Source organism: Caenorhabditis remanei, chromosome III (genome assembly GCF_010183535.1).
Source record: "Caenorhabditis remanei strain PX506 chromosome III, whole genome shotgun sequence".
NCBI lineage: Eukaryota > Metazoa > Nematoda > Chromadorea > Rhabditida > Rhabditidae > Caenorhabditis > Caenorhabditis remanei.
In genome coordinates this window covers 56334-79212 of record NC_071330.1, presented here as the reverse complement: position 1 = coordinate 79212, position 22879 = coordinate 56334, and the positions used below count along the sequence as shown (strand labels likewise).

Sequence of the window (22879 nt, the reverse complement as noted above, 5' to 3'; positions counted from 1 at the left end):
CCATCAAACCTTCTCTCTTCCCCCGATCCTCTATAACTCTGAATACCTCACTTTTCTCTCCAAATAACAAATATTTTCTTTCAAACGAGTTTTTTGACCTCCACCTACCTTTTACTATCACATGACGATTTTTTTAAACTGATGTTTTTTGTTGATGTATCACCCTTATATATGAAAACGTATATTTGAAGAATCGTGGGATTCTGAATGACCCAAAGTCCCGCCCACAGCTAATCATTATAAAACTGCATATCAAATTCCAACAGTCGACGGAAAACTTTCAGCGCCGCCTCCTTCCACTGATATCATCAAGAAGAAAGGCATGTCGTGGAGGTGATCTCGGTGGCGCAGTCGGTTGCGCGAAAGACTGTCAGTCGGAGAGTCGTTGGTTCAATTCCCGATACTTACACCCAGTTTTCAAAGCATTACATGTTTAGAAGGATTGTTTTTGAAGTTTTTGATGTTCTTAAAACTACATATTCAAATATCTTTAATTTTTGTTAAATCTGTTTCTGACATTGTTACAACCACCCAAAATTCACTTTTCACTATAATTCTTAGTTTATTGTTCTCAATCGTCTAACGATTTGTTAGTGTTGGTGTTGTTTTTATCAGTGAAATACTCAGAACATCTGCTAATTCTTAATGGTAACAAGTAACAAATAATTATGCTAGAACTCTTTTCAGTGACTCTCTTTCACAAGTAGAAAGTAATAATTCATTGAACAAGTATAGAAATGAACTATTTGAAAAAAGTTCAATTTCATTCACGAGACGGACGGAGAATCTGAAAAAAAAAGAGTTGCGCTGGCAGAAGAAGTTTTACAACAGAAAATGAGATAAAATCAATGAAAACGTCATCCAAGTACACGAACACACTTGTACTCACCGTAAACGAGCAAACCAAATTCTTATCCACATTCATCATGGCCGCCGCATTGTTGAACTCTCCACAATAGTGTGGAGCCGAGAAGACAGTGACCAATCTCTTGTTACAAAAGAATTCATAGCCATCCTGAACGACTTGATGTGCTCTTACAATCAATTGAACACCCAGTCGATCCATGACTTCAATCAATGCACTCTCTCCGAACACATGGCCAACACCTCGGGTATTGTTCAGGAATCCAGAGATATTCTGTTCGGGATCCGACCATAAAATGTCCGTTTCGAGCGATGGATTGGGAACCTCTAGGACTGGTCGGGCGAGACGTCGCAGTTGATCCAATGACGTCATTTTCTTGCTGATTCCACCGTGCATACAGAGAATCCGTCCGGAGACGAGAGCCGTGTAAGGCATGCATGCGAAACAGTTCTGCAATTGGCGGATGATAAAATTTTTCTGCTGCAGAGACGCAGAGAAGTCAGATACTCTAGAACCTCTAGACCTCTTTCTCTTGCCGCCAATCTTTAATGACGCATATCTCACAAGCTAAAAAAGCTATAAACAAGTTATCAACTACAAAAATGAAGATCTAGGTTTGATCTACATTTTTGTATTTGGCAACTTTTTGATAGCTATTAAGAGACAATCTCTGACTGCCTCGAGCATAGGCCTACAGGCCATGTTACACAAAAACCAAAATGATCCGTTTCAGCTGATTTTTTGATATGTTACTACCCTAAGAATTCTAAGATTTTTATACCATATCAGATTTGGCTCCGCCCCCTTTGGCCTACCGAAACGATCGATTGAAGTTGAAAAATGAAAATTTTTCTTTCGAAAGATAGTATCAAGATTTCTTCAGAAATGAGTTGCCAGCCTTATTTTGTGCATTTTACAAAATAACATCTTTTTTCTAACTCTCCTGCATCATATAGAAAAAATCACTTTTTTGAAAAAATTGTCAATTTTTTCATGTTTTTTGGATTTTTCGGGGTGACGAAGTACTGCGGTCCGAAGTAAATTTATAATGGTAAGATACATATTTGTGTTGGCTATTTGAAAATACAAAGATTTTCCCCAGATTCCACTGTCTAGGTGAGTTATGATCAAAAAAGTGACGAATTTGATTCATTTTAACGTACCCCCCTCCATGGTAAAAAAACGGTCGGGTGACGAAAATCAAAAATATTTTTGATTTGAGTTATTTGAAGCTAAAATAGTATTCACACAAATTTTCAGACAGTTTTAGCCATGTTTCAGTAAGTTTCAGACACCTCCTCCATTTTTTCGACTCAAAAAGTTTGAGCTCGCGTAACTTTCCAGATTATGACTCAAAGTTTATGAAACTTTGGGAAAGAAGTGAAATATACTTTAAAAACACAAACATTTAAATAAATGTCAAGTTTTGCCATTTTGTTCAACTTTCGTTTCTTTTTTTATCTGATAGCTTCATGGGTCTACGATAGGAAGATATTCTGACGCATAAAACGCCAGCATTCTTTTTTATAATCACTTTTAGCTATTCATTCGTGTTTTCAAAATATATTTCACTTCTTTCCTAAAGTTTCATAAACTTTGAGTCATAATCTGGAAAGTTACGAGATCTCAAACTTTTTGGCTCGAAAAAATGGAGGAGGTGTCTGAAACTTACTGAAACATGGCTAAAACTGTCTGAAAATTTGTGTGAATACTATTTTAGCTTCAAATAACTCAAATCAAAAATATTTTTGATTTTCGTCACCCGACCGTTTTTTTACCATGGAGGGGGGTACGTTAAAATGAATCAAATTTCGTCACTTTTTTGACCATAACTCACCTAGACAGTGGAATCTGGGGAAAATCTTTGTATTTTCAAATAGCCAACACAAATATGTATCTTACCATCATAAATTTACTTCGGACCACAGTACTTCGACCACCCGAAAAATCCAAAAAACATGAAAAAAAAGAGAAAATTTAAAAAAAAGAGATTTTTTCTATATGATGCAGGAGAGCTAGAAAAAAGTAGGTATCTCATAAAATGCACAAAATAAGACTGGCAATCCATTTCTAAAAAGATTTTGATCCTATCTTTCGAGAGAAAAATTTTCATTTTTCAACTTCAATCGATCGTTTCGGTAGGTCAAAGGGGGCGGAGCCTAATCTGGTATAGTATAAAATTCTTAGAATTCCTGGGGTACTAACATATCGAAAAATCAGCCAAAACGGATCACTTTGGTTTATGTGTACCATGGCCTGGTGGCTTGAGCGAGACATTGTCTCTTAAAGCTTTTGAGATACGCACTTTTAAAGTTAAACCAACGCGAGAGAGGAGGAAAAACGAACCTGATAACAATTCCACAAAGCCATGCCCGTCTTTGACCCGTACTTCCTACTAATCTCATCCAAGAACCCATAAACTCTATTGATAGATCCACACTCGTGATTTCCTCTCAACATGAAGAAGTTGACTGGAAACTTGACTTTGTACGCCAGAAATAGTGTGACGACTTCAAGACTCTGAGGTCCACGATCCACGTAATCTCCGAGAAAAAGATAGTTGGCGAGTGGTGGGAAGCAGCCGTTATCGAATAGTCGGAGTACATCTCCATACTGTCCGTGCACATCTCCACAAATTTTGACGGGAGCCTCCACTTCCAACATGGCTCCTTGTCTCATGAAGATATCTCTGAAAGTGTGTATACAGATATCCGTCTCTCTATTAGCCCGGCACAGTTCTTACAACTGCGCTTTACCGAACTACCCTTAGAAAAATATATCTTTTTCTGTGAGTCTCTCAATTTTCTTCGGTTTCGGTAGAGCGCGGTTGTAAAGAGCGTGAAACTCACTTCGCCTTTTCCAACAAAGCCATACATGTCTTAGAAGTGAACAAAGTGTCGAATGAGCTTTTCGTTGATCCAATATTCAATAACTTCACTATCACCTCATCAACCATTGGATCAGCTGGAACATACAGTAACCCACAGTAACCTAAGGGAGTGGGACTTACTCGAATTTTTACAGCAGCTAGCTCCTCCGAAAAACATCATTCTATTTTAGTTTTGTTTTTGGTAATTTGAAAAAATAAAAGCGAGGGAAATGTGTACTAGAAGTGAGAGTTCAGGGGGCAAGGGCTGGGACAGGAGGTTGTGTTTAAGAGGGTGCTGGGTTTCAGAAATTGAACAACTTCTTTATAAAACTCTGTAACTCCGTTTGTCCGGATGTCGTCAATAACAATTTCCAAAATAACTTGTTTCATAAACGAAATAAGGTCACGGGAACGAGTTCCGTCGCACAACGTTTGCCACGGTGTCAAAAAAGACTTGGCTGAGAATTCTTCGCACTGTAACAAATTCAAATTTAAACCGCGACGCGTACACAAAGCGACTCAGAAAAAATGTTTCTTTAAAGGTATATTTTATTCAATCTATGAACAAAAAAATGTGGACGTAAAATAAGGTGTTGAAGTCAGTGAGGGAAAAAATTAATTGAATCACGGAAGCGTAGATGCCCAAAGCCTCTCATATTCTGGCAATGCCTCTTGATCTACTTGAACTTTTGTTGGATCAAAGTCAATTAAATGCAGTCCCATCATCGTTTTCACTCTAGATGCTCCAACGTAGAATTGTGCATTTGTAAAGATTGAACTGCAAAAAACAAATTATGGGTAAATAATGCAATTTCCAAGAGTACCTTGTATGACATTGTCCAGTGCAGTCCTTGAGCTTTATGGACAGTGACCGCGGCAGCTGGTTCCAGAGGGAATTGAGTGCGGCTTCTCATTCTTCGCCGATTGTCAGTGTACATTACTGACTCCAAGTTTTTGAACTTGTCCGGTCACCACATCGATTTCTTCTAGAACCCCGGTGAGGCCATTGACAAGTCCTTTCACTTGGTCAATTGCTCGTCTTAGAAGGACACGACAGTTCACCGTGAACTTTAACTCTGAACAAGGTCCTCCGGCCGTAGAATCCATGTCAAGGCGGTCAGAACTGGAGCCGATAAGTGGGAGGTTTGAGTGGATAAGGGAGTACTCTGAAAAATGGTAAACTTATAAATCTGAGATTTAAGGTCACGAACTCACCTTTTCTTTGCCACGTGCAAGCTTTCACAAATACAGAAGATCCCGAAACGTTTTCAATTGCAGACAGTTCTGTTCCCATCAAAGCAATTACACGGTCGTTGAACTGATCGACTTCTGTGACTCTTGGAAGCACTGTCATAATGTATCGATCCGTTTTGCTTTGTCCCATGATATCACTCTGGACGCCAACTGAAATACATAGTCTGGCTGGAGGTCATCAACACGCATTTGACCTGAAACAATGAAACGTTGAATAGGATTGGGCGCTTTCTTATTACCTATTATCGAAATAAAAAAGTTCCGACATTTTCTACCGACGCGTGTTTGCGGCCTCAGTGCAAAATTTCATAATTTACCACTAAGTCCGCAAACACGCGTCGGTAAAAAATGTCGGAACTTTTTTGTCGCAACAATAGTATGCCCGCATAAATTGTGTCAAGTGCTTGTCAAACGTTTTTTGTCAACTCGAAGAAGGTAAAAAGCTTCCACAGACTTATCCCAGTTCCCATGCCACCAAAGTACCTCCGAATAATGTAGCCATACGCTGGTTGGGCTTTCACAGGAGGCAATTGGAAAAAATCCCCAAAGAGTACCACATTCAATCCTCCAAATGGGGTCGGTTTTCGGTTATTTCACACAACCTATTAGAGATTGTCGCAAGCATTATGGAGCTAACCATTGATGCTTCATCCACTATCAGCAGCTTCACGTTTTCGAATAACACTCGCCGTATGTCGCGATCTTCATCCGATAAATTTTAGTACGTAGTTTCACCATCTCTGGCTACCTTCAGACCGAGCAGGCTGTGCAGCAACTGCAATACAGAAGTAGCGATTTCGTGCCATTCTGAAAATTTTTATTGTTTTCGAAGTGATGCATTGTATTGGTTTCTCACCAAACTGTTATAGATACCCTCCATAATCATATCAAAAAGCACTTTTTGCTCGTCGTTCAAGGAGCCAACGGCTATGTCATGATCACTCTCATTTACGATGCGCGCCTGCACTTGCAATTCGTCTCTATCTTGCTCCACGTCGAGCGTGCTCAGAGCGGCCTAAATTAGAATAAGCTTTAAAGGAGGACTGAAGTCATATTTTTTATTTCAGATTCGGTTACTTCAGCAAATTCTGAACAACTTTCATCATTGGAGCATGTGCTAAAAATCCCTCTAAACGCCCTAAATTCACGTTTTCCCGGCTCAAAAGGAGCCTAGGTGGAAGAGTTTTCCCACGCGTATTTTCGCCCCCGTGTAGTCCTCTCGGACAAAATTATTTCTTTTTATTTCTCGATTTTTCGTTTTCTTGCTTTTTTCAACAAAATTTCGTGTTTTTTTTTCAATTTATATCGTAAAAAAGAAGAAAAAACACGAAAATTTGTTGAAAAAAACAAAAAAACGAGAAATCGAAAAATTAAAAGAAATAATTTTGTCCGAGAGGATTACACGAAGGCAAAAATTCGCGTGGGAAAACTCTTCCACCTAGGCTCCTTTTGAGCCGGGAAAACGTGAATTTAGGGCGTTTAGAGCGATTTTTAGCACATGCTCCAATGATGAAAGTTGTTCAGAATTTGCTGAAGTAACAGAATCTGAAATAAAAAAATATGACTTCAGTCCTCCTTTAAGCAGTTCAATGAAATCATGGTTTACCTGAATTTGGTCGGCTTTCAATTTTGCTCTTTGTACGTCCTTTTTGAATCCTGATATATTTCAACCATCCCAACAATTTTTTTGTATGCGTTACTCGACGAATTTTTAAGTTCATTCATGAAACTTAAGAATATCTCAAAATACGTTGATTGTTTATGGGCGAGCGGAATCTCTGATTCTTTTCTCTATGGAATGAATAGGAGGCACATCCTCCTTTAGAAGTCTTCGCACTGGCAAGCATCTGATTCATCATATGAAGAACCGAGCTAGCTATAAAATTAATAATAGTTTCCCATTTCTCCCTTACTGTAAGTTACCGTACCCTAGGCTTTACCAAATGGAGTAGTGACCGGGTTCTAGCTATCGAGTGACGAGGGACAGTGTGACGATAGTGGGGTGACAAAACATCAGTGTTTAGACGTGTCGCACTAGGTTTCAAGATTGGCTCACCAGGTCTTTCTGAATTTATAGAAATTCAATTGATTTTTCTATTTTTCAGCCTACCTTTACCAACTTTATAATTCACTGCTATATTGTACACACTAAAATTACACACTATTGTACACACTAAAGACGATTTCTTAAGGTCATCCATGCAACTCAAAAATGTCTCAAAGTATGTTGGTTTTCCATGGGAGAGCAATATCTCTGACTCTTTTCTCCAGGGAATGTATAGAAGACACATCCTCCTTTTCAATAACAAGAATCCGATTCATCATATCGAGGGATGAAGAACCTCATGAGCTATAAAATATACATAAAGTTAGCACCGAAAAATTTTCGCCGTAAACTTTTTCGAATGATTAGGACCGAAAAATTTTTCAAAAACCGCAAAAAATTTTCGCACAGCCCTGGTGACGATACAGTGGCAACGAGACATCAGTATTTAAAGTTGTAACACTGGGTTTCAATGTTTAAGAGAGTTTCCATTCCAGGCAGGCTAAAACTCACCGCTTTTTAGCTGGTACTCCAATTCCTGCACACTTTCCTGCAGACGGCACATGATAAGAGAAGCATCAGTAGATGACGGCGCTTGGTGAATAAGGTTGACACCCACATTTTCCAATTGGTGATATTAAATTCTCTTCAGAAAATTTTATTTTCGTTGATCCACGTGGCGTTTTTTGGAATGAATTACTTTTAATTTAAAGTTCACGCTTAAAATAATTTCACTTTTTTCCCTCTAAAAATTTCGAACACCACGCATATCTTGGCCCTCGCTTTTACCATTCTCGACTGCATGTATAGCACACAGGTAAAACGCCAGAATGTCAACAATGGGTCATCAATGGGTACCCCAATGGGCTAAGGTAGAACACAAAATTATGTCAAAACTGACCCATTGATTCCGGTATGGTTCTAATTTACGGTACTGTTCTAATTTCCGGTACGGTACCATTCCGGCACGGTTCTAGTTTTAGTGATCACAAAAACTCTTCATTTGATACGACTCGTTTAAACCACTATTCGAAAAAATCTCGTTCGGTACTAAATGCGTCTAGTGCATTAAAACTGTTCTTTAAACGTTTATTTATTCAATCCATGAACGACAAAAATATGGACACAAGTAAATACATAACATACTATGAAAAGGAGGTCAAGTGAAAAAATGGTAAGGTAAATGCGAGATCAATTGGAAATTGGGAGCAGCTACGAATTTCGCCTTGCTTTGTGTACGTTGCCATCATTCTATCGACCATATCAGTTTTTTGGCAACCGGTCGAATCTGAAACACAACAGTAATTAGATGTCAACGCGATAAGTGTGAACTACCTGGTTTCCAACTTCGCCGCATGCTTTCATACAGACTGTACACTTTCCAGGACGCCAGTTTGTCCATGACCAGTCCTTTTACACGATCCATGTTTCTCTTGTCGAGAGTTTATCTCGTCCATCCCCATTCGATGAATGGCTTGATCTCTCGTCATTGACACGCCCGTTTCCTCTCGTTGCGCTATCTCTAAGCTGTGATGTAACTGATCACATCTTTGCTTTGTCCAACATACTAAACATCGATATTTCCTTTCCAAGCTAGCAACAACGATGGACAATAATCGTTGATGAAGGTTTCTTCCAGTGATCGTGCCAACTCGTACATATTGCCTCGTTTTGCTTCGTCGAACGCTGTTTCAGGATGGACTACGGTTTTCAGTCGAGGGAAACGCGGAAAGTTGAATCGACACACAACGTGACACTTTCCTCGTAACTTTTTGATTCGGCGACAGGTGGCTGAATGTGTAGAGAAATGAGTTTGACATTGAACAACCAACTCCTTCAATTCCGCTTCGTCATCTCTAGGAAGTCGAGTCGTTATGCACTTGTCGATGTACGCGCGAATCTCTTCGACGTTGGCGTCCTTGCCGGGTTTATCAGCACACCAAAACACACAATGAATGTGTTGAGTTCCGCGGTGTTGATACTCGGTTCGAACAAACCAGTGTTCGACTGTTCCGAATGGTCCATCTTTATGAAGAATCACTTTCTTCATAATACTCTTCACCCTCACGAGCCAGTTTGGACTGAACAGAACTGGATCCCGTTCGATCTCGGCACGTATGTTATCCTCGTTCACCACTCTCCAAAGAAGTCTCGCGTAGTGCGCGTGAAGATCTTTCCAGTGTCGGTCGTTTGGATTTAGAGTAACGAACCATGTCGGCGGTCCATAGTTAGCCACATGGAACTTGAGTCTCGTTTTCACAACTTGCCAATACGGCCGGAATCCTCGAACTTTGTTGAACAAACAGGACAAGCTTTTGATGACTTCTGGATCGTTCATATTCAACTCCTCTCCTTTATCAAGGTACAACGGGGATCGAACTCCTTGGCATGCTGATATCTGAAGTTGAATTTTTCGAGCGTACGTGATAGCACGTCCAGTGCATCGACAACGCAATTCCTCGATATTCATTCAATAGAACTGCACGGATGTACTGCGAAGCGCTCAGCTTTTTAGCTCTTTCCGCATTGAATCCACCGTTTCCATTCGGAAAGAGATCCGTGAACGCGATGAGATCCAAGTTGGGCACATCTTTGTTGAACGGCTGAGCTTTGATACGCTGCAGCTGGAACTGTTGAGCCGGCAGACGTGAGTTGCCTGTTGGTTGATTTACCGGCATCAGTGCTTGAACGCGAGACACTTCTTCGAGCAGAATTGATCCTTGAATCGGTTGTCTCCGGATAAGATTGTCAGCATCCGCTTGACTTGCTCCAGACTTCTCAAATAGAACGTCTTCTCCGAACTTGAAGCGGAAGTTAGGATCCAATTGAATACTCGCGTATTCGGGATGATTCCTCTTCAAGTATGTCAACGCTTTCAAGACACGATCCATGCAAACCACATACTGAGTACTCCAATTTGAGTCAACCAGAATCGTGGGCTGCTGATGGCAACGTCTTAAGCACCAGGTTAATGGATCCTTCGACTGAAGTTGGAACTACAACCATTGCTCCTGCACAAGCCTTCATTCCGGTTGGTCGGTTGCCGATGTCCCGAAGATTGACGATGGTCTGCACGACGCGTCCTTGTTGAATCAACATCCGTTCGATGGAATTCAGACATTGTAACTCGCGAACAGGAGAATCGACGATCAGCATATTCGCTTTCGCTAGCTTCGGCATCTCGTTCCGCCGCATACTGTTCGTGCATATTCGGCACATGTCGAGACGTTCGACTTCTTTTCCACTTGAGATTCAAACGCAGCGATGAACGATCCATACCGTTCTTTTGTTGAGATGTCCGTGTGTTGACTGTCAGCACGTCCAACTCCAAACTCATTCCAAAGTTGATCGTTTATTTTTTGAGCGATTTTCAAGCCATTCACTGTCCCTTCAACTTGAGCAACATTGATGGATTCATCGAGAACTTGGAGGCTTTCCTCGCAATGTTTGATCTCCTTCAAACGTTGAATGATAGTTCTCAGACCTTGAAAGCATCCAGCATGTTGATCGAGGAAATCTTCTGTTCTCACATCAATTGAGTTCGAGCGGATGGAGGCAAATGCGACGAGCTCCCGATAAGCATGTGAGCTTTCCCTGTAAATAATGGATTCAGATAATGTTTCTTGTTGCTTATACTTACGTAAAACCATTCAACTGCGGGCACTCGTCGTCGCAAGTTCTCCCCATTCGATGATGAATCACGCGTGCGCGCCGGTATTCATCCGCTTCATCGTAATCTTCCATCTCAAATCTGGTCACCGCCTCAAGTTCGTCGTACAAATCGTCTCCCGAAACTCTCCGAAATCTGAAAATAGAGCAAATTATTTGTTAGGTGACGAATATCTTACATCTCATGAAACTATTGAAGACATTTTCGAAGATGTTTAGAAGCGGTTCATACTCCTTGCCCTCGTCCGTTTTGATATGGAAATTGAGTCTGGTCAACTGACGAAACTTGGGATGCTCATCATCAATTCTTTCTGGACGATACACGTTTGCTTCCAGCTGCCTTACGATGGCCTCTTTCACCCGTGCTATTTCGTATTGAATGAGCTCAATGGCTCTTTCTTTCATACACGCGTTTACACGTAACGGAGCATTTTTGCCAATAAAGCGGAATTGGTCTCTTTTTTTTATGGTCTTCCACGTGGCCGAGAAGCTGACCGCTTTAGAGGTGATGACATCTGAAATAAAACTGATTAGCTTGATAGCAAGAAAAATTGGGCTGGGGCCAATCCTTGAGAAGGCCACACAACACCCTAAACGATAAAAAATGTACGACATTAAGCGGAAAAGCGTGAGAAAGACTGTTGCGATCAACTGAGTTTTTTGAAAGCCTAAAACCGAATATGAACTTCAACCTCTTATAGGCTACTCTAGTAACTAACTAACCTTTAGCTTATTAAAGTTCAAAGATTATTCAATTAAAAGAGGGACCGGTATTTCTAAAATATAAATTTTTTATATGAATCAACTTAGAATTTCGTAGAAAAGGGAAAAGTGTCTTGAAGCCAGGTCCGAACAAAAACTGCTATTTTCGGTTAATTTTTCTGAACAGTTATCAGATTTCTGTCGAAAAATGATGATTGTAACACCCAAAACGCGCGAAAAGTAAGATTTTACTTTGTAAAAGGAAGGCAAAAGACGCATCCAGGTGACAGAAGAGATTGGTACTGAAACGAAACAACATTATACTTTCGATGATTTCCTAAAAACACCTTTTCAGGTCATCTTATTATATTTATTGTTCCTTTTAGTGTTTTTGATATCTAAAACAATCTGAAAAGTTCCATTCCTTCTCGTTCATTACTCCCCTTTCAAGTCATTCAGGTACTTCCATTTTCTCTTCCTTTTCTCTTCTATTTTTCCCATTTCGGATTATTTTTCGTGGCGCAGACTCGCCACGAACAGTTCCGATTCCAATATTTTCCACACAAACTGAACTATGGCAAAGCTAGTATTATTGTAACGAGTGATATTATTTGAAAAAATATAGAAATTATGAAAGAATTTGATTAATTTCCGCACAAATCTAGTCGTATAGAGGTTTTTGGTGGAAAGTTGGCAATGTTTTATTCAAAACTGAAAAGTTTCCCGAAAAATTGTACAGAATGCAACTTTTTTGAGTTAAGAGCAGAATAATCAACTGATTAATTCGAATATAATTAACTGTATTCTTTTAACGAAAAATTGGATTCCGACAAGACTCAATCCGTTTTCGAACGAAAACTGCCACTTTCGATTAATTTTTCTGAAAAGTAATCGGATTTTTCTCAAAAAATGATAATAATTTCATCCAAAATACGCTATTCCGCAAATTCTGTAGATGAAAGTAATCGATTACGATGAAAACTAACAAGTATATCGCTAACTAGTTGAAATTCTCTTACCTAATTATTGTACCAAACCAAATCACAGTTGAAGAGAAATTCAGAAAACAATGAAAATATTGTTTCTAGCTCTGCCGTAGTTCAATTAATTATAAATAACTATTAAAAAAGAGAAAATTTTGTGAAAAATAAAAGAAAAACGGAAGAGAACAAATGGAAATTAATTTTGAAATTTCAGCCTGATGGTCGTGTCTCTGCGTCTCCACTCTCTCGCGCGTGTCAATGGAGCGCGTTTGCGGCATTTGTAATTTATTATTTTTATAATTTTATGCGAAATCCATGAAAAACTTCGTTTTAAAAACTGTTTTTGTTATAAAATGAAGATTTTTAGCTCGTTAAGAAGTCCGTCCAAATTTGAACAAAACGAAAGAAGTGGAGACGAAATTTCTGAAGCCTACAAGGTAATTCTTGCAAAGAAAACGACGTTTTGACATAAACACCACAAAAAACTTTGTTGAAACTTTCGAAACTTGTCAATAATCAACAAACACTGCTTAATCTTGCTCAGCAATCTAAAACGCATATTCCAGGTGCTCTCCGATGACACAAAACGACAAGAATACGATGCATATGGCAGTGGCGGCGGACCGACGGGTGCTGGAAGAGCCGGCGGAGCTGGAGGAGGATTTCATTATCACGGAAACGTTGATGTCAATGAAATCTTTAGGAGAGCTTTCGGTGGTGGTGCTGGTGGCGGTGGAATGGTGAGTTTTGGTGGCTTTCTTGAATTTTTACCCCGCAAAACATTAGAAATCATCCAAAATTGAGCTGCTTTTCTAAATTTTCCATTTTCAGGGCGGTTTCAATTTCGACAACTTTGCACAAAGCACATTCGGACACTCGGCTGCTCAAGAAATGGTAATGGATATTCTCTATGGCGGATTCTTCTATCAGACGACGATGAGTAGTGGACATTATAATAAGGTGACATTTTTATTCTAGAAATGCTATTTTTAACCATTTTCTCTGTATTTTACACCAAAATATCTCTTTTTTCCAGAATCCATGCCAAGAATGCGAAGGAGAAGGTCAAACAGTGCAACGTCGTCAAGTGTCATTCAACGTTCCCGCCGGTACGAATAACGGAGATAGTCTCAAGTTCCAAGTTGGCAAAAATCAAGTATTCGTTCGCTTCAATGTTGCGCCATCGCTGAAATTCCGACGAGAAAAAGATGATATTCATTGTGTCACAGGCCAGTCTCTGACCTGTCTCTACTCTCTTTTCCTCGGGTTCTCTCTCGACTGAGATGACGTATTGCTCTCGGCTCAGCGGGGCGTAAACAACCCAGCGGCCGGCCGAGAGTCCCCTTTTCTCCTCTTTACATTTTAGTTTCTATACTGGTGCGGGTGAAGGACGGCAAGTCCTTCTCCTTGCTATACCGGGAAATAAATGATTGCAATCATAAATTAAATGTGTACCTAAAACAGACGGAAATGTAAAATACAGAGCAGGCGCAATCTGGTATTTTACATGGAAGTCCCACCTCGAGTAGGGTGATAAAGTTGGCGCCTATTATTCAACTTTATCATCTGCGAACTCAGGTCGTCGCAGGATTCAAATCTGTCCTGAAGTGCTACCACTACACCGCTACACCCATGGAACCCACCACTCCCATTTGAACCCCACTACCCACCCATTTCTACTATTCATTCTATAATGGACCTATTCTCGGGTAGCAAAAAATAGTTTTTTGCTTATTTTTTGCTATTCAGAAAGAAGCAAAAAAAGCAAAAAACTCCTGGTTTGGAGGCATTTTTTGCTTGACCTTTTCTAGGCCAGCAGTGGGATTTCTAGGCCATGTGTCGATTTACGGGAGAGATTTTTTTGCGATTTTTTCAGCTTCTATGTACTTTTCTGCTATTTATAAACTGAATTCGTAATTTTATTGAATTATTTCATGATTTATAATCGTTAAGTGACATTTTTGTTTTGTTTCAGCAAATTTTTGTTCACGTCGTGTGCCGAATGTATGAATTCGACGAAAACCACGTCATCGACGACGAATTCGATTTAGCTGCTAGAAATGTGACGATTACTGGAAGGGGTCTGATTGAGAAGAAAAATGGGATATTAGGGAAGAAAGATGTGAGAGAAACAAAACAGATCAAAAGGAAGTATGAAACAGTTGGAGACGACGATTACGATATGGAAGATGAAACAGAAATGGCTACTGGAAGATACTTGAATGGGAGAAGTGAAGAAAGATCGGGGAAGAAGCTTGGAAGAAAGCCCAAACCAAAAAATAACGATTCTTATGAGAAAGTGGGTGAATTAGAATTCAGGTTTTCAGATAAATGTGCCGTTTTAGTATGAACAAGACGACGTAATCACTTTTATTAAAAAAGTGGAAGATAAAAAAGTGTTATGGGATGCATCCTTGAAGGGTTATCATAGAACTGATACGAATCTCAAATTGTTCGATGAAATTGAGAAGGAATGCTCGCGTTTTATGCCGAGAGGAAAAAATCATGGTACATTTACTTGGATTTAGCAATTGCTAAGTGGTGGTATTTCAGGAAGTTGTGCCATGAAATTGTGGAAAGAATTGAGCAACGACTACAAAATATTCGTTAAGAAATATCAAAAAGCCGTCAGTGGATCGGGAGTGTCAGAACTTCCCTCTTTTCGATATGCCTCGTACATGTCATTTTTGGATGTTGCTGCCGAAAAGCGACAGGTTAAAAAGTGAGTATTATTTTTTGAAAAAAGTTCCATTGTGAATGTTTCCAGCGCTTTTATCATCGGATCCAGCGGCCACTACACAGCTGAAAGTGATAATGATTTCGGCGATGACAAAAAAGCAGAAGAAGAAGAAGATGTTTTGAACGAGAATTCGATGGATGGGTTGAAGCTGGAAACGCCAAAACGGAAACGGTCTTATGCCGAAATGAGCACCCCGAAAAAGCCCCGTCGTCAGACACAAGTCGACGAATTGTTGAAGAAATTGGATGAGTCGAACTGCTCGATTATGACCGCTGTTAATGATATGAAAAAGGAAAGCAGCTGTAATACTGAACGGCTCTGTAAAACATTTCAAAAACACGTCGAAGGATGGGAGGAAGTGGACCAATTCTCTGCGGAAGCCGAGGTTCTGAGATTCATTAAGTCCTTGAAGCCATCTGAAGTTCCATCGAACTTCCACCACAGAGCTGTGCGGAAGTAAAATTTTTGAAAAGGGAAGAAGGAAGAAGGAAGAAGGAAGTAACTTTTTCAAAAGGGAAGAAGGAAGAAGGAAGAAAAAAGTGAAAAAAGCCCGGAAGAAGGAAGAAGGAAGGAAGAAGGAAGGAAGAAGGAAGTTGAGTTCCGAACCGGGAAATCGGAAGATAATTTTGAAAATGACAAATTGGAGGAAACTTTTTTCTAGTCATCTCTGAAAACGAATTTTGATGTTGTTACATACAAAATTCCGTCAAAAACCACCAAAATTCCGCCAAAATTCCGTCGAAAATTACAAAATTTTAGTAAACTTTTCAACGGAAGAAGGAACAAGGAAGAAGGAAGTAAAATTTTTGAAAAGGAAGAAGGAAGACGGAAGAAGGAAGAGAAATTTTCAAAAAGGAAGACGGAAGAAGGAATAAAAACGTGAAAAAAGCCCGGAAGAAGGAAGAAGGAAGTCGAAGGAAGGAATTCCGCACAGCTCTGTTCCACCACCACCAAAACCTGCCTCCACAGCGATTCTTCTCAAATGGTTCTTCTTCTCAAATGCTGCCGATGATGCCACGAATGGATCCAACTTCGCCATCGCCGTTTTCCACTGATTTATCATTCTATGGGTATAATAACAACTTGTTCGATTAGTTAATTTTTATATTAAAAACTCACTACTTTTTGTTGATTTTTGTTTACAGTTATTTGTAATTGAATAAATTATATAACGTATACAATCTCATTGAAAAAAAAGATACATTCCGGCTGCTGATTTTTGCGAAACATACTTCGGTGTCTTTCTAGAAAAAGGAGAACAACAGAATTTTCAGAACAATGGCGCCAGCGATGAGTCGAGACAGTAGAGCAAGTAGAGCATCCCGCATTGTAAGACAACATGTCCATCAGAGACATTATCATGCATATACAACTTTTTAGCTACCGAATCTGCTGCAACAGCGAAAAGAAATCGTAGAATCGCTTGTCAAAATTTTGGTTGAAGAACAGTTGAGAGGAGAGACTAGAAAAACGACGAGAAACGCGACATACCGATTTTTTTGCGGGAAAATTGATTATTTGATGCGGAATGGACATATTTCAGTAAATAATAGCATTCCATATGAATTTTTTTTCAATTTTATTGCAGGATGTAGTCGGTGTTCCAACCGATACTTTTCTGAAATTGCTCACCATGTGTAAACCGAGGAACACAAAAATTCCCAATATTATCCGCGTCGCAGTGTTTTTAAAATTCTGTAGAGAAGGGATGTCAGAAACAGCACTATCCCGAGATGTCGGTTTGAGCCAGCCCACCGTTTCGCGCATCATCATTTCTTGTATTCGAGACATTGTTGAAAAAGCCAAGGATTTCATCAAGCTGCCAACAACAAGACGAGAAATCACAGCTATGGAAGCGGGGTTTGCGAAAAGAAGGAACGCTTATGGAAAAGTTTGTGGGGTACCGTGTTATGGAGTGATCGATGGCAAACATTGGCGTATTAATCATCCTCCTAACACTGGTTCCCTCAACTTTAACTATAAGGCCTTCTTTTCGTTTAACTCGCTTTTCATTGCTGATTCGGAATCGCGCATCATGTATATCCAGATGTCGAAATTGGGGACAAACTCGGATGCTCAAATTTTCAACAGCGGTCCGCTCAACCAACTGCTAGGAGAAATCGGTGACATTGGTGGTTTCCGTATTCTAGATGACTCGAAAACGGTTATGCCGTACTTCATTCTCGCAGATAATGGATTCGGATTATCTAAGCACGTTATGACTCCTTTTCGTGCGAACCAGATGTCTTCATCCAATCACATTCGTTGCAACGAGATCATTTCCGCGAGCAGAGTGAAAATCGAAAACTTGTTTGGGATTTTGACCTCCAAGTTCCAAACTTTCGGCAGAAATTTGAGACTAGACCCAAAAAATTCCAGAAAGTTGATCATCGCATGCGCTGTTATTCATAACATGTCGCTTCCTCCTCTCGATTTATCTGCAGGCAATGATGATGACAACTCGGGTCTTTTTGATCCATATTCATCACCGGAACAACAGCGAACTGCTCTCATGAGTTACTTACTTAATCGTTGATTTCTTATTAAAACTATTGTTCTGAAACTGTTAATAAAACAAGATGCAAAAGCAAGATATACACAAATTTCATTAAATCAATAACACAAGCAAGGGATGACATGCAAAACTAAGGAATAAGGCGTGGGGGGGGGGGAAGTTGACAGAGAAAATGAAGTGAAAACAAAACAAAAATGTCACTTAACGATTATAAATCATGAAATAATTCAATAAAATTACGAATTCAGTTTATAAATAGCAGAAAAGTACATAGAAGCTGAAAAAATCGCAAAAAAATCTCTCCCGTAAATCGACACATGGCCTAGAAATCCCACTGCTGGCCTAGAAAAGGTCAAGCAAAAAATGCCTCCAAACCAGGAGTTTTTTGCTTTTTTTGCTTCTTTCTGAATAGCAAAAAATAAGCAAAAAACTATTTTTTGCTACCCGAGAATAGGTCCATAACTTCTATTATATTACTCTAATATTCATCGTCGTCAGTCTCAGTGCAATGCAGTTGCGATGTTCTCGATTTCAATCGATCGCGGATTTTGATTTGGATTGTTTTGGCCTCAATCACTGGAAAAGGATTGGCCTGATGTGAAAAGCTGTCAAGGGATCTTCAATGCCGGAAAGGAAAGTCAATATAATTATAATTTTTTTTAATACCATTTTGAGAAATTTCCCACCCCTAGTTGAGACAAAAAGTCACTAGAGTGAGTGTAGGATAATGAGCGGATGAGCACATGCGCGGAAGCGCATGGTTATTAAGTAATTGACTGTTCAAAAATTCAACAGCTAAAATGAGTCTGATTTGAATAGAACCAATAATTGAGAAGATTGTCCCCCAAATTTTAATTAAATTGTATGACACAGCTTAAAATTTTTTTATTTTTAGAATGTTTGATTTTCTTCTTGTAGATACTCGCCTCAAAACATCATAGTTATTATTGTATGTTACCGCAACTTCCTAACGCCGCCAGTTTGACAAAACTTCGGTCACTAGATAAGATTAGGGCAATAAGATGCTATGAGAATCTGATTTTTGTATTTGAGACCTTGATGACGATTGTTTATTTTTGTGTATTTTATGTTGTTTTATAGTCTGATTCACTGTTTTAGGCTCTTTTGAACTGTTTCGGCCGCAAGTTCTCAACCACTTTTAATTCCAAGTTGGTTGACTCTTCGGGACGAAGCAGTTCTCGAGAGGAGGGGAGAGCCTTAGGGAAACCCTTCGGAAAGTGGTCTCTAACTTGATCTCTTACATAGAGTTTCGAGGACGAAACCTTCTTTCCAAAGAGGGGAGGATGTCACAGGCCAGTCTCTGACCTGTCTCTACTCTCTTTTCCTCGGGTTCTCTCTCGACTGAGATGACGTATTGCTCTCGGCTCAGCGGGGCGTAAACAACCCAGCGGCCGGCCGAGAGTCCCCTTTTCTCCTCTTTACATAGAGTATATACTTCACTGGTGCGGGGGAAGGACGAGAGTCCTTCTCCTTGCTATACCGGCCAATAAATGATTGCAATCATCAAGAATATACCTAAGACAGACTGAAATGTTAAAAGGATGAACAGGCGCATTCATGCCTTTTACAATTGCGACGTGGATCAATTTTACGAGTTTCTGATCGTATTTTCTTGAAAATATCAGAATTTTCTGCGTTAAAGCGCCTCACACGGTTTTATAATTTGATCGTTTTGACGAAAAAGGCACGAGATTTGTCAGATGAAGCGAGAAAACTCACAGAAAGAGCGTTTTTTCAGTCACGGTTCATTTTTTGAGCTTTGGCGATTTTTGGTGGGATGATTTGGAGAAAACAGGGAAAATGACAAGAAGAAACAGTGATTGTTAAATTATAGCTAGAGACCGCAACATTTTTTTCAAACTAATTTTTTCATAAAAATTTCCATCTTGACCTGTTCTTCAGGTATATCGAAGTACATTCCCAAATTTTTTTCCGAAAATATTCACTCTCTCCGAAGTTACAGGACCTTTTGGTCAGCCATGGTTTCTACTGAATTCTCTTGGGGAATCCTTTCGTTTTCCTGACCACGCAAAAAATATTTTCTATTTTCACGTTCAGTCAGTCAAATTTTTGCAAAATTTGGGAAAGCTGGAACCAGAAACTGTTTGATTAAAAACCCAACGTGTTATCCACTGAACTAAACAAACACAAAGGTGACGCTGATAAAAGGAAAATATATTTTTGACGTGATTTTTTAAAATTCAAGAGAATTTTTTGAAGGATATTCAGCATATTTCGAGAAAAAACATCAAATATCTAAAATTCGACAGCACGAAATTTTTTGTTTCCAAGTGGATCTAGATCGAAATTTTGCGTAGAATCTGAATCCGTCAAGAAATGATGCGTGTTTGATCTCCTTTAACCTTAACTGTCGGGAAAACTACTTTTCTTTCTGAGTCTGTTGTCTTCCGACCTCGAAAAAATCACAATTTACGAATCAACGCGCTTCCAAATTTTGGCCCCAGGTATCTGAAGAGATGTCCAAAAAGAATATGTCAGAAAATAGATATGTTATCACAGAAAGTTTTTTGGTGTGATGCCTCGCAGTTCAGATGGCTCCCAAAAAAATTCGACAGCACGAAAATCGAACTTTCTTTCAAAACCTATTAGAGTAAGTCCAGAACTATTAGAAACTGTCAAAAAATGATGCGTGTTCGACCTAGAACAAACTAAACGTGACATTTTTCTGAAAAAAGCAGTACGTTTTTTCAGTTTACTGAGAAAACTAAACATTTGGGTGAAAGGAAAGTGTTCTCATCGAATTCTACATACTCGATTACATAGGGGTCGAAAGTTTTCATTCTGTTTTATCGTACTGGGCTCTCAGGGCAGTCCACCAAACATTTCAATAACCTCCCCATGACGTCCCAAGTAGGGCTGTTAAAACAGGCGTTTTCGGGCAGCAACGCCGGTTTCATTTCCGTCGATTGTCGCACACGCCGAAAATAAAACCGGCGATTGCGGCAAACACCGGAAATGAAACCGGCGATTGTCACACACGCCGGAAATGAAACCGGCGAATGACGCCGGTTTTTCAGCATTTTTATTCATTTCCAGTATATTTTCTACGAAAAAAACAGGCGTTTGACGCCGTTTTTTGAAATGAAAACCGGCGAATAACGCCGGTTCAGAAATGAAACCGGCGTTTGACGCCGGTTTGGAAATGAAACCGGCGATGGAAGCAAGTTTCGGAAATGAAATTGCTTTTTAGGCAATTAACGTGAAAATAAGCGGCGCCTGCTTGCCGGTGATTGCCGCAACTAACAGCCCTAGTCCCAAGAGAAGAAAATGAAAAACTCCGCCCACGGTCATTGCGGTCCCTAATTATAGCATAATATGAATGTTTTTCAGCAAAAATTCCACGTTTTTGGACATCGAAGCGTCCTATTTTTGTGAGAATAGAAGTGATTCGTAGTTATTCGAGAGGAATGTGTCAGAAATGCGCAAATACCGCCAATTGATAAAACAAAACACTCGAAACTGATTTAGATTCGTATTGTCTAAAAACTATACAGAAAATTCGTCGTCTTTAACAAAACATACTGGTTTCTGTAACTTGTAATATGTTTTCATTCGATTCAAAATAATTTTTGATCAGTTTTGAATGCGAATCATTGTGAAAGCCACCTCTGATGCATTGCCCGCTTTAAAACTGTGTTTTTTCTTCTTCTTTTCTTCAAATCTGTTTCAAATATGTATTCAGACACGCAAAGAAACTGTCAAACATCAGAAATCATCCAAAATTGAACTATTTTTTCTGAATTTTTCATTTTTAGGCAGGATTTTCAGAAAAATCGTCGCGGGCGGGCTGAAAATCTTCCGTGCACTTTTCCACTAAAATGTTTGGTATATTTCCACAATCGCCCCCCACTCCGGAAGGACCCCCCACGTTATGGTATCACCCCCCATCCCACAGGTTTGGGGTATGATTCCATGGTGGGGGGTTATAACAGAGCGGGGGGTGATCATGAACTTTCGACAGTCCATGATTGCCCCCCAAGAACGGGAATGGGGGGTCATTCTGAACCCTTAGGTATACTTCCACTATCACCCCCAATGAAGTTCACAATTGCCCCCCTACTTGTACGGTATATTATCTCCCCCCATGGGGGCCAATCATGGAATCACTATCAGAGTGGGGGAGGAAAGTGGAAGTACTATATGTTTCCACAATTGCCCCCGCCCGGTTCGAGTAAAGACATGATCTTTGAACCTAAGCCTAAGATTCAGAAGAAGCCTAAGCCTAAGATTCAGAAGAAGCCTAAGCCTAAGATTTAGAAAAAACCTAAGCCTGAGATTTAGAAAAAACCCAAGCCTGAGATTTAGAAAAAACCCAAGCCTGAGATTTAGAAGAAGCCTAAGCCTAAGATTGAGAAGAAGCCTAAGCCTAAGATTAAGAGAAAAACTAATCGATGAGCCTGAAAATGTGGGGGAGGAATGTGGAACTACTCCAAGTTTCCACAATCACCCCCCATAGAGTTCACAATTGCCCCCCTATTTTTACATGGGGGGCAATTATGGAATCCTTATCAGAGTGGGGGAGGAATGTGGAACTAGTCCATGTATCCATAATCACCCCCAATAGAGTTCACACATGACCCTTACTTACCCCTAATGGTCCCTACTTGCCTCTATAACCATTCTGGAGTCTTCGATAAATCGAAATAAATAAGAAATCCTAATAAAAACGAACTGCTACTTCAAACACGAGGGCCACGCGGTGCATAGAATGGTCACGAATTTTTAAAACTGAATAGATAATGAAAGGAAAATGGGGGGGCCATTCCCTTCCGTGCAGGTGGGGGGCAATTGTGATAGAGGTGGGGGGTGAAAGTGAACGTACACCAAATGTTTTGCCCGCGAAAATTTTTTGAAAATCCTTGGCCAAACTTTATTTTTTCACAGTAAAAGGGATGTTCGTTACTGATGAGGCCGCGGCATCCCTTCTATATCTTAGTTTATTGCTCTCAATCGTCTAACGTAGCGGCCGAAACGATAATTCATTGTTTTGGATGGTGTTGTTTTCATCAGTGGAACAGTCAGAACATCTGCTGATTCTTAATGTTAACAAGAAAACTACAATTAAAGGAACAAATAATAAGCCTTAAGAGACAAAAAACGGTAAAACAGATAACAAATTAACAAGGAATACTATAAAAATGATAGAAAAAATCAATGACATCAACATTGTTTGGAAAATCTATGAGAGAAATTGAG

The 22879-nt window shown here is 39.7% G+C and overlaps 5 protein-coding genes across 5 annotated transcripts; all 5 read right to left on the bottom strand.

The window, feature by feature from the left end:
- Positions 1-763: 763 nt before the first annotated feature.
- Positions 764-3821, bottom strand: GCK72_008164 (uncharacterized protein; the record flags this gene model as incomplete). The annotated part of the gene is made up of 4 exons (XM_053726675.1): positions 764-787; positions 890-1315; positions 3212-3554; positions 3715-3821. 4 exons carry the CDS (start codon positions 3819-3821, stop codon positions 764-766), a joined length of 900 nt encoding a protein of 299 aa, XP_053586252.1.
- A 537-nt stretch (positions 3822-4358) lies between these two features.
- Positions 4359-4648, bottom strand: GCK72_008163 (uncharacterized protein; the record flags this gene model as incomplete). The annotated part of the gene is made up of 2 exons (XM_053726674.1): positions 4359-4512; positions 4569-4648. The coding sequence occupies 2 exons, from the start codon at positions 4646-4648 to the stop codon at positions 4359-4361; spliced, it is 234 nt and encodes a 77-aa protein (XP_053586251.1).
- Positions 4649-4661: 13 nt separating this feature from the next.
- Positions 4662-5794, bottom strand: GCK72_008162 (uncharacterized protein; the record flags this gene model as incomplete). Its single annotated transcript, XM_003102097.2, has 3 exons — positions 4662-4900; positions 4950-5138; positions 5737-5794. 3 exons carry the CDS (start codon positions 5792-5794, stop codon positions 4662-4664), a joined length of 486 nt encoding a protein of 161 aa, XP_003102145.2.
- A 3595-nt stretch (positions 5795-9389) lies between these two features.
- On the bottom strand, positions 9390-9923 carry GCK72_008161 (uncharacterized protein; the record flags this gene model as incomplete). Its single annotated transcript, XM_053726673.1, has 1 exon — positions 9390-9923. One exon carries the CDS (start codon positions 9921-9923, stop codon positions 9390-9392), a length of 534 nt encoding a protein of 177 aa, XP_053586250.1.
- A 31-nt stretch (positions 9924-9954) lies between these two features.
- On the bottom strand, positions 9955-11106 carry GCK72_008160 (uncharacterized protein; the record flags this gene model as incomplete). The annotated part of the gene is made up of 4 exons (XM_053726672.1): positions 9955-10101; positions 10230-10626; positions 10673-10837; positions 10934-11106. The coding sequence occupies 4 exons, from the start codon at positions 11104-11106 to the stop codon at positions 9955-9957; spliced, it is 882 nt and encodes a 293-aa protein (XP_053586249.1).
- Between the last annotated feature and the right edge of the window lie 11773 nt (positions 11107-22879).